We start from the raw sequence: 12,251 nt of genomic DNA on the forward strand, positions 1-12,251 counted from the left end.
AGGGAAGTCTGCAGCTCCCAAGTCAAAGGTTTCAGGATTAGCCTCAGAGAGACAGAGGGTGCCCACCTAGCCCCTGCTGCCTACCGCAGCTCGTCTCATCGCCGCTTTGCAGGTTGATTTTGAATCTGTCGTCGTACCATAACTAAAACCCCAAAGTGGGCACTAATGAAATCTTTCTGATGGCTCCTCAGAAAACAGTTTTAGTTATTGACGGGAACCCACGGGGGCAATATCCTCTTGCAAACCGCACCGTGACCTCGCGCAGAGCGCTGATTTCCAGGATTTTGTCCACGCAGCCACCTCCGTACGGCCATGCCGAGGCCACCAGCCAGGAGCACGCCGGGAAGCTTCAAGCACCAGGGGCCGAACACAAACCACGAGCAACAAGAGAACTGCTCGGGCTTTGTCGTCGCTAAATACTTAGTGCAGCGAAGAGAGGAAGGCACAAAGACATTGCCAGAATCCTGCACAATGACCGCAGCGTAGCGCGGGGGAAATGCCAGCGTCCTCTGCTCACACGAGGCAGCTGAATTAACGCCGGCCCCAGCTCCTAGGGGACTCGTGACCAAGCTCAGTGAGTGTCCAGGGCCGGCCCCACCGCTGCCTCTGCCCATCCTGATGGAAGAGATTTTCTTCACTTTCACCAGCCTGGTGATTTTTGACATTAGTACAGAAAACAGCCAAATTAAAAGCATTTCCTATTTGGAAAAATCATAGCGGAGGCTTTGCAATAGCTCCCTAGACTGAGATTATGCGTCCCCTCATAAATAAAATCCTTTTTGTTAATTCTCATTAGCAGACTAAGAAAAACTACCCATCCAGGGCACAGCAACCGCAAACTCCTGAAAATAGTTTATGACTGATAAATATGGAACAACCTCAGCCTGCTTCAGAAAAGTAAAACTCAAAGCCCATCACTCGATTAACCCACGTGTCTTTTTGTCCAGAGCTTGCTTTGTGCCATTTACCCGGTCACTAAAACCACAGGGCACAACTCGGGGGGTTTTGGTACGAACAGTTCAGATTCTGTTTAAATTTATGGGAAGCGAAGGACAGCTTCCTATTGCAGAAAAAAAAAAAAAATAAAAAAAATAATACGAGATTCTTAAGTTAACGGCAGCACACCAAAAACTGGAGAGTTCCCGAGTTAATTAGACAGGCTGAGCTAATCACCTAAGAGCGTGGTCGGAACAATACAGGGTGAGGGTAAGCAGCGGGGGCTTCGAACCGGGCGCTTTCAAGAGCCAGCACAGTTTGGAAGTGCTCCTCCTGCCACAGCTCGATTCCCAGCACGCCCGGGAATGAAGAAGAGAGGGAGGAGAAAATAAAAGCAGGACCCGTCTTATTTAACTGTTTTTATGTTGGCAAAATGATTTGTGCCACGGTATTTCCATAAGAAGTGGGCCCATTATTCTCCTGTAGGAACACATTTGGTTTGAAAAGTATCACTGGACAGAACGTGGAAATCAAAGCGGATGAATTATTCACAGCCCCCGATCAGAAGTGATCATTATTTCTGATGTCCCGAACTGTGATTAGGATTCAGTGCTCAGATGTCATTTGCTCCCTGAATAGCACCGGCAAGGCAGGACGGCCTGACACACATACATTACGCCCAAGTTTTATATATATAATTTTACACACACCTTCTCCCACCAGCTCTTTGCCTTAATGCAGCCATTAAGGGACAGTAAAAACATGATATTAACGAAGGTTCGTTTTCATGGCGCTCATAAACGCCGTTAGTTTGACACACAGTGTCAACACTAATCATGGCCTAAAATTAACACCAAAATTGACTTCAACATTAATTGCGCTATCGATGTGACCGGTAATACACACGCTGATGCAGTTACAAATTGACTGCCAGTGGCAGCCGGGGCTGGTGACAGCAGGCAGCGAGGGGAATGGGGAAGAGACTGGCTGCAGGCTCCCTGTGCAGAGCAGGATTGGTGCTGAGCAGAGGGAGGCTGGGGCCATGGGGCTGCTCTGCAGGCAGCAGGAGCCCCCCAGCCTCCTCCCTGCAGGACCTGGACCTCCTGGGGACAAAAAACCCGCTGGAAAGCAGAACAGCTCGGGCTGTGTCAGCATCTGTGCTCGAGCCATGCCAGGTGTGTTGTTTTTTTTCCTCTCTCACAGCTAGGAAAATGTTTGAGCCGAGGTACTTCATGCCATGCTTGGTTTTATTTGTTCACCTCCAGATCTGGAGAGCTGGACGTGGGTCTCGAAGAGCCTCGGAGTTGGACAGCTGAACCTAAAGAGCACAAAACGTGGTCTTGCTGTTCTGCCACAGCTGTGCCCTATGCTCTACCTGTTAGAAATACACATGCAGTGGAAGAACAGCTGTGTGCCAGTATGTGTGATGTGCTAAATTACAACAAGAGAGGAAACACAACATCTGCAGGGCCTGGCCCGTGAGCACTGCGAGTTCTGTAGCTGAAGATGCCCAAAACCCCATTTCTGCTGCCGTGCACCCACACCGTGACCCTGGCACAGCAACACGTTGCCTTTTTCAGAATTTCAGGCCTGGAAGAAAGCCTCTCCGCACTTACACGTGCCCAAAAGCTGCAAAATTTTGTTTTCAACAAGGAGGGCACGACGGGCTGCTGGAGGCCTTCAGACTTGGTGCCTTGCTAGAGAGGGGACCCGCTCGGTAAAGGGAGCTGTGAGGTACCGGCTCTGAAAGGTTGGTTGAAAGGAACGAGATGGGAATTCCTCCTGCCTGGGAGGCTGAGGATGGTGTGACAGCAAAGGGCTGGCTGAGGATCGGTGACAAAGGACGGGCATGCACAGCACCACAAGGAAAGCTCAAAAAAGCCACTGAAGACTGCAGAATTCGTTTTTACCGCATGCATTTGTGTGCTGCAAGGTCTGAAGCTGGAACCACGTCTCTTGGGGATAGCCAAGGGCATCTTGTTGAACCCCGACCAAATTCCCCATCAAATTCACGTTCCCGTCCAAGCCCTCAGAATTAATTGGGAGCAGCACTGCCAGCTTTTGCACCAAAACAGAAGCAGTTCTGATGAAATTCTCAAAATGAAGCAATAAATAACTTCTCCTGAGGCAGGGTGTAAAGCTGGACAACTCGAGCTGGAATAGTTTGCATCTCGTGAAGTTGTGGGTTACAGAGACCAATGGCAAACCTTTATTAGGAGCCTTCTGTACACAGGTCTTCAAACATTTACATCCAAATACAAAAGCTGTGCTCTGGTACTGCAGGTATTTGAGGATTTCAAAACACTTCGAGAAAATTGGGTTACGTTCTTATAAACTTCTAGAAATGTATCTTTTAAATAGTTATGAATTCTAGCTCAGAGATGCGTATCAGAGGCTCACAACCTCCAGTTGTTAAGAAAAGCCTTTTCAAAGCTCAGCCTTGTAGTATTGCTCCGACATGCACAGAGCTTTTCAAAAACTCAGTCCTTTTTTCTGTGTCTACAGCAGTGTGAGAAGCAGCACGCTGAGGGTACCAACCTGCAGGAATATCGACCCCTCAACAACTCGAGGCAGCACAGAGTACCCGTGCCTAGCTCCACAGCTCCTGCTCACTACCAGAGGCTCCACGGACCGATACGACACGCATCCATCCTAACAGGACTCAAAATAACCCCCCACCAGCCCCATCCTCCCCCCACACCTCCTACTCTTAAGGTTGTATCAAACGATCTCGGCACAGAACTGGGGAAAAAACAGCTCTCAGTGATGCTGGGGGACCCTCTGTTAATTTGTGTTGCATTCCGCTTGTCACCAGACACTCCCTCCTTTACCAAAAATAACAAAGACGTGCTCTGCTCCCTACCCCCACGTCTCCCTGTGACACCCGAGCGTCTCATTGAAAGGGGCTAAAACGGTTCTGCCCCAGGAGGATTCACTGAAATCACACCACGAGTGTTGGAGAGGAGGAGACACCACGGAGAGCTGTCCCTGCTGTTTAAACCCATTCCCACCGCCACCGGAGCCATCGGGTCAGGACTGCTCCCAAAACTCATCAAGAAAAGGGCTGGGAAATACAAAGAGAAACAACTATTTTGATGGGAATTTCTGGGGAAAGCAGTGGTGGGCTGGGAGTAGGGGAAGCAGCTGCATGCTTGGTTTCCATCCCCCTTCCTGGGGATCCACTGGCTTTGCCACCACGCACTCCCCGCCTTTCCTACCTGATCCACCTGCTGGAGGCAGCCCGGCTGATGCTTTAACACCCTGTGCCTGGCGTAAAACGCGGGAGCACGGGGTGACAAAGCAGAACATGCGGTTCAACTATTAAGCTCTGCTTGTGTAAAATTCATTAGCTCCACCTGGCAGCCGCGGGCGGCGCAGGGAGCTGGCGAAGCGGTGTTTGAGCAGCCCTCTGCCCACCGCCACCCCGAGCTTCACCTTGGCCAGATCCCAGATCTTCCCCACTCACAGGACCGGGTGCCTGCCGCTGCTCCAGCTCACGGCTCCGACCGCGGACCATTTCTGAACCTCACGCTACTGAGAAGGAAAAACTGTGACATCTAGTGCCAACAGGGAAAACGGCACGCTGTGCAGGGACACCGCGTGAGCCGGCGATGAAGGGTAACGCGGGGTGTTGCTGCAGGCGCTCGCTTTCTCCTTGTCCTTGAAGATTTGTTGGGTCTTCTCAGCGGATGGTGCGGTCCCGGTGCCAAAGGATCACCGTAAAGTGTCACCAAAACACATGGAGGGCTACAGGAAAACATCAACGCCCAGCTCAGGACTGACAAGTAACGTACTGGGTTCTCCATCAGGCTGAGGGAATTGCCTTCTTACGCTAAGATTTCAGCTCTTTTCATCTTCTGCACAAAGCCATCCTCAAGGGGCATTTGAGGAGGGGGTCACTACGCTCCAGGTTGTGCCTGCAGCAGAACTACTGCAAGGGACGGGGTTTTAAATCCCACGTGAGTTACACACTCCTGAAATCTAGCGCTGTGTGCCTGTCTGCATTCACACAATTTCAGACTCTCCGAGTTTTCCCTATTCTAGCACAGCCACGTAGCTGCACAGCACCATCAGAGGTGTCGAAGACAGGCAGGGCAGAGCCAACAGAACCCAGTGCTGCATCCTTCCAAACCCATCCCTCCCAACAGCAGAGCAGAAAGTCCCAGTCACACACCCCTACAACAAAGATCTTAGCCAGAATCATGGAAGATTGTGCCACTAAACAGAAAGGCTTCCAGATTATTTATTTATTTGGGTTAAGCAGGAATGATAGAGGTCTTGTGGTGTAATCTAGATAAGCATCCAGGCAATGGTATGAACGTAAAACTCTCTCCTTAAAAGCATTTTAGAGTAAATGTAGTTGTAATCTTATGCAATTTTGTTTTCTCTGCATATTTCAATGGTCCGAGTCTGTCCTAGACTGGAGACAGGCTGAGCATCTTCTGGTGCTTAGTTCTTGGCGTGCTCACAGTCGTGCATTAAATTATGGCCCGATTGTCCCACAGTCTTTATTCAGTAATGCACTCCAGAGCATTACAAGGGAGCTATTGACTGCTGTTTGATTTTGCTGATAAAATACTGTCTCCTTCAGCTCTCTTCTACACCCACCAGCTCTGAAAATTATTTACAAACTGTTCTTAACTTTTTAGGGCTGCGAATTCAGTCTTGTCAAGCATGCTGGCTTACTGACGCTTTATGGTAGCAGGCAGAGCTTATTGGAACAATCTCACATGTAAGCAGAGGTGCCAAAGCAGCCAGAACAGTAATAGAGGGCACACAAGAAAGGGTAACCAGAGACCAGGAGACAGTTCATGAGCTTAGCGTGAAGGATCCAGAACCAACACCATCTAGCAGAAAGCTCCAGGCAACATCCAGGATTCTGTCTGCAGTCCAAAGACACAGCAGATGCGTTTCAGCAAGAACTCTGGCTGTGCTGCATGGGCAAGGGACTGGAAAAAGGCCCCACATTAGCGATGTCTTCTGGGCTACGAGGGCAGCCGGCGCGGCCAGCAGCACTGCAAGCTCCCCCGCGTGGCCGTGACAAGACACGGGATCCTCTGCTCAGGAGCAAGCACTGTCTAGGAATAAATAGCAAGTTGTATTTTCATGGTCCATTAAGTCCTTGGCTTCTTTGTTGAGACTACTAGCAAAGAGATAATTACTGCCAAATGAGGTGGTGGGTTACATGAAGTGGTCACAAGCTAAGCGGAGAAAAACCTCTTGTATTGTGAAAGTTCTTGGTACTTCCCATTTCATAGATTTTCCTGAAAACACAGACAAACAGCGTCAGCCAGGTTAGCCCAGAGCACTGCTTGCAAACTCCACGAGGATGGGAGATCCCAGCTTCGAGCTCTCGCTCTGCACCCCGCATTAGAGCAGGGATTGCAACTCCGGTTGTTGACATCCAGCTGAACACGCTGACCACAAATCTCCGGGATTTTATGCCGGCTTCTCAATTTCGCCAGCTAGCTAAAACAATTAGGGCACTCAGCTGAGCTGAATGCTTTAAGAGGAAGAGTGCCTTGACCCCTTTTCACATAGAGAAAATGTAATTGTTCAGACCGTGTAGCACAGCCCCAACAGAAAAGACAAGCCCTACCTCAGCACAGCTGATGCCGCAGTGGTAAGGCTCTCACTTGCACGGGGAAATAGTCTGAGTGGGGGGAATGTGCTTGAGTCTCTGATCTAAACCACACAGAACAGTAATAGGAGCCCGAATGCACTAAACAGCAGCTCTATTTATGACAGTCAGAAATTTCCTCTTTAGTAAGAAATACACGATGTACCTCTCAAAAGATTTTGGATTCAGAAAATCAGCAACTTTTGCTCGAAAAAAATTACATTTATTTGGAAAGTTCCTAACAAGACTCCCACCTGGCAGCTCACTGCAGCCTGCTCTGGTGAGAGCTCCGGGCCACGGGCTCCATTGGCACTGCCCATTACGTGTTACTAACCACAACTGGGGGAACAAACGCTGTGTAACACAGTAACACCTATTTAGCAAGTACACATTCAAAGACTCTTAAGACATGTTTGTCTAAATTATCCTCACAACACCCCAAAGTACTGCTGCTGTATTAGGGTATGACCAAGCTGAGGCAGTGAAAACTTCGACTGAAGCTACCAAGCAAGCCACTGCAAAGCTTGGCCACCTCAACTTCCCCTCGGTAGGGATCATCCTTCCCTGGGAATCACCTCCCCTGTACTCAGTGTGTAGGGGCTTTTAGCATTTCCAAGTCAAATACATTTACCTGAGGACAAAACCTCTCCCTAACAAATTAATTCCATTTTAGAGAGCCAACGAAACGTGCCACGTGTTGAGAATGGTTCACCATTGTATTGCGTGGAAGATGTGCAGAACCAACCGTGTTTCTCCAGCTCCTCACGGCATGTCTCCTCTCCCTGTGCAATACCTCCAGCTACTGCCACACAGATGGATTACTGCGAGGATCCTCGCTCCCTGGCGGATAAGATGCCGTGTTTCTCTGCCCTGCTGCTGTGCAGACTGATCACAGAAAAGCAGAATGAATCCACTTACAGCCCTAACAAAGGACAGGCTCATGCCCTGCATTCAGCTAGCATCCTGTCCCTTCCTCCACCGCTGCAGCCATCTTCATGGGGAAGAGAAACTCGAGTGCACGTTTGTGAAAATTTGTTTCCTCAGCCAAACGAAATTAAACCATAAAAGCCTAGAGTCGGCTCATCCTGATAAAGGAAGTGCAGCAGGGAGGAATGAATCTGTTCGGCAGCTCGTCACCCCTTGAATGTCACCTGTCCTTCAGCCTGCTGCTGGAACCTCTTCCTCAGATTGACCACTCTCATGTGTGAATGAGTGCTATTGTGTGCAGTGGCTATTGGTAACAGAATTCAATACTAACGCCTCAAACCTCATTCCAGCTGCACATGGTCCTACAGTAACTCGTCTAGGTGCCGACAGGCCAGGCTGACAGCTGAGCACGAGCAGCTTTTAGTGGCTCTGGGGGACGGTTCGACCTTGCTGGGCTTCCCCGTGACAGAACCCGGGGCTGGGACTTCACCCCCAGCCAGCCCCTCACCTCGTTTCTGGGAAGTTATTCAACAGCAGGTTGCAATTTGCCACATACCTCCACGAGAAACGATCTTCAGCAGACCAAAAAACATTGTGTTTTACAATCTTTTGTCTTACTTTCCAGTCACTCAACCCCTCGGCCTACCCGCCACAGAAGGGCCTGCAAAGGGCCTGCACCCATGCCCGAGATAGCAACACCACGCATACCACAACAGACAGGTCATTTGTTTTCGGATTGAGCACAACTAAGTCTATCAAGGGGTTAAAAAAACTCCTAATTTTTTTTTGGTGGTCTTTGGGTACAGAATCTCTTATAATAAGACTATTTGTATTCATACTGGCAGAGTAAACACTACATGTTCATGCCCAGGCAGCTCTGTGCTTGTAATTTCAGCAAGAACAGAGCTACATCCCTGAGGGACTTTGCTATTTCCCTAGCCACCATCCACTCAAACGCTGAATGAGAGCACAGAAAGAGAGAAAGATGATGGCATAAGCCTCCACAGCACCACAGCCTCAGCTTTCACTAACAATGCAGGGAATCGTTCATTTCATGTATAATTACACTAGTTAAAACATTTTTTCTATAGGCCAGCAAAAGACAAGGAAGTAGTGTTCCCATAGTCACCATTTACTGATTAGGTTCAATCTGAAAACATTATTTTCAAAACCTTCCCCTGACAAGAGACATATAGTAAATATAAATAAAAAACCCTGTTTCCTCTCATCAATAAACTTGATGTTTTTGATGTAAGAATAGAACTTTGCAGGTCTTATATATCTAGTTAAAGGTACTGTTCAACAATGAAAAAAGAAAAAAAAGAAAAAGAAAAAAAAATACAATTCCATCACTTAGAACTGTTCCAAGTTAGATTACTGTAGAAATGTTCACTTACGGAATCCCACCTAGCCTGGACACAAAAAAAATAAACATATCTTCTACTAGTTTTCTTTATTTTCCAGCCATTTTAAGGCTGCAATCTTTGCCTTGCTAATGTAAAGACACACCAGGAAAAGCCCACGACCACAGTACAGCCTCGTCCAGCTTGAGCCGAAGGAGTAACTCTATTACTCTGACAGCATTAGCAGCTTGTTAGTCCCAAGGAAATCATTCACTAGAGGGGGATGTTGCACACACCTTGCTAGTGTGCTACACAAATACTGCAAGGTGAGTATTCAAATGGAAAGCATAAAATTGGTTTTTCATTTTTTAAGCAAATGAAAACATTTCCATTTAGTTTTGTAAAACATATTTTGTTCAAATATAAACCCCAGTTACCTGGAATAGCTGAACGAGCACTTTTTAATTATGAAGGAAAAAATAGCATAGGAACAGGTTTGAAATGGAATCATCATTTACTACAGAGTTTAAAATACCCATTGTATGGAAGGTATTAATTTTTAATGAAACAAAAATCCCATTTTCAAGAGTGAGACTTCATCTATGAAAGACCGAATGAATAGATTTTGTGGCTGGCCTGGTAAATTTTCATTACAATTGTCAAACCCAGCCCAAGACACAATATACTGCAGGACATGGAAAGAAAAGTAGTCATAAAGAAAGTGCAACTTGCCTCATTTCCTCCTGGCAGCCTGTTCATGTGCACGAGCTGGCCCTGATCATCCAACACCAACTCGGTGTACGTTAGTATGTCAGACGGCAGCGGTGGTGTTGGCAGGAATGCATGTTCATTCATCGAATCCCAGAGTTTAATCAAAGACTACAGGATGAAAAGATAAATTTTTGTTGAGAGTATCATCTGCAAACATTTTTATTATTCAATCTACTGTGAATTAGTATTCAGGACAAAACACTCTGAATCCCCCACCACCCAGTTTGACTGGCAGTATTCAGTGGACATCGCTTATTTTGGAACTTAAACTATGAAACACAGTTTCACCCAGATTAGCATAATTCAAATTACGCGATTCAGGACAGGACCCAGCAAATCAGATACACAATCAATTCTGAAACTCATTAACTCATTTAATAATGTATGACTCCTATCCTAGGCACTATCACTCCTGCACTGTCCAACCTCCTACAAAGGCTGGATAACAGGGTAGTAAAACAAAGGAACAAACAAGAAATGCAAGATGGTTTACATTTCAACTTCTGCTGTTACATTTATTAATGGATCTACAGCAACAGCATATAAGGAATCCTGTTTTTTTTTCAAAGCAGAATCAATCCGTGGTTGCACATACCCTGGGGAACCACTGATAGCCATTCAAGGCCACTCATTTCCCTGACAAGCAAGGATGGCAACAGACAGAAGCACTCTGCAGGTACAAAACTTTAGCACAAACCAGGAGGCCTTAACAAAGGGCACTTACCTGCCGAAACATCTCAGGAATGTCATAGACGTAGGATGTCCCTAAAGACTGTGCTTGGAATCTCTTGGACTGAAGCAGGTCCTTGGTCACGTACGGGGTATTGATCAGCATCCCATGAAGTGGCCCCTGTTTATCCCCATAGGCCTGGAACATAATCTGCAGCACAAAACACGACCAGTTACGATTTAACCCGCTGGTTCCTTAGACCTATCCCATCCGTATTTTAACAAAAATCATCTGGATATTCCAGACTGATCAGGCTTGTTTCTGTTCTCTACAAATATAATATGTTAATGCCCACATACCCTGAAACGCCGTGCTTCATCATGCATTACTACCCTTTGGAGACAGTGCTGGACCATAACGGCATGGATCTGAGCATCACTGACTTATTACCGAATCACAGCAGAAAGCAAAGTGAGCAGAGCCACATCCCCACAGAAACAAGCCTGTGACTTAGATGACTTCACATTCACCAGTATTTCCCCTGACACCATATCTGTGCCGATGGATTGTGATAGCTGGGAGCAGAGAGGAGAACTCTGTTATTTATGGAGTCGAACAGCACTGCATCCGTATCTCCACTGACTGATCATGGAAGCTAGGTCAAGACTTGCATATGTCATTTGGCTTGAAGTTTTGATATTATAAGTTTAAAAGATTTTCCCAGAGTAGCAACATGAATTATCAGCTGCCATGCTTCATGGCACTATATATTCCACTCAGCCAGGACTCAGAAGGAAATCTATTTCGACTGAGAAATAAACACGAAGAGCACTGCTTAACTGGGACACCACTGTACAAATGCTGCTTAACTGAAACACGTCTGATGGAGGCAACACTATTAGTTTGCTGGGGTTCTTTTGTGGTTTTGTTTTGTTTTTAACAGAATGGTGATCAGGAAAAAACAGGAAAATATATACAGATAAAAACTGCTCCTAATAAACCTCAGTCATAAAGGGGAAATCTGTCAAAGTTGCTCAGAAAGCTTGAAAGTGTCTTTTTTTTTTTTTAAAGACAAACCTTCCTCTCAATTACTCAAACAGTTAATTGAAGTAATTCCTATCAGTAGAATGTTTAAACAGAAGTGGTTTAATATCCCCCCCCAAAAATCAAATATTGGAAAAGTTGCTAAAAGCTGTACACACACAAGCACAATCTTCTACCCTTAAAAAAGCAGAGAGCTCATCAGAGGCAGAGTTTAAGAGAAAAGGTGACCTTCACAAGTGACTAATGGAACTTGAGGGTCAAGATCAGCTACTAGAGATTATTAAAATGTCCTTTTCTTTCCTCATCTCCACTCAAAAGCAGAAATGAAGCAAAGCATACGGACACTATCTGTTCTAGGATCTCCAGAACTGGACAGGCTGTGCAGCCAGGCAGCTTGCTGGCAAAATTTAAATGGAGAAGAGGGGGAGAAAAGGTGACTCAGCACTCTGCTTTCTACACGAACACTGCCCAAGTGATTTATTCTGTTGCTAGTACTGCATGGCAGGGAGATTATTAGAGAGGGAGATGTAAACATTTCTGTATTTAAATATTTTTCACATATCCTATGGTCCATGCATTTTAGCATATGCAAGTATTTGAGTTATCCACAATATTCCTGTGCCATGAAAAGCACAAAGACCTGAATAGCCACAACGGTTACAAAAGAGCCTATTATGCTTAATAGAAATGACATAAAGGCACCTTCAACGGTTTTATAGCATCCTACCCAAGCCATTTCCTATACCTTCAGAATTTAGAATAAAGTTCACAGTTTTTCTCTACTTATTCAGGGAAACATATAATAAATAGTATTTTGGATTATGACCTGCACGATGAGCATCAACGGTGATTACTTTTCTATTACTTTTTTAAGCACTCTGCCACAGAGGAAAACAGATATGCAAATACCGCAAGGTATACGCAAAACAATTAGAGGACA

General features: G+C 46.2%; 1 protein-coding gene across 6 annotated transcripts in view; it reads right to left on the reverse strand.

The window, feature by feature from the left end:
- ACACA (acetyl-CoA carboxylase alpha) overlaps nucleotides 1-12,251 on the reverse strand; it is a 123,069-nt gene that overhangs the window by 39,777 nt on the left and 71,041 nt on the right. For all 6 annotated transcript variants that reach the window (XM_032201089.1, XM_032201090.1, XM_032201087.1 and 3 more), the window contains 2 exons: nucleotides 10,322-10,477; nucleotides 9,559-9,705 (listed from right to left, as the gene is read on the reverse strand). In XM_032201089.1, the coding sequence (XP_032056980.1) occupies nucleotides 9,559-9,705; nucleotides 10,322-10,477 (303 nt within the window). The remainder of the gene's footprint in view (nucleotides 1-9,558; nucleotides 9,706-10,321; nucleotides 10,478-12,251) is intronic.

Source organism: Aythya fuligula, chromosome 20 (genome assembly GCF_009819795.1).
Source record: "Aythya fuligula isolate bAytFul2 chromosome 20, bAytFul2.pri, whole genome shotgun sequence".
Lineage (NCBI taxonomy): Eukaryota > Metazoa > Chordata > Aves > Anseriformes > Anatidae > Aythya > Aythya fuligula.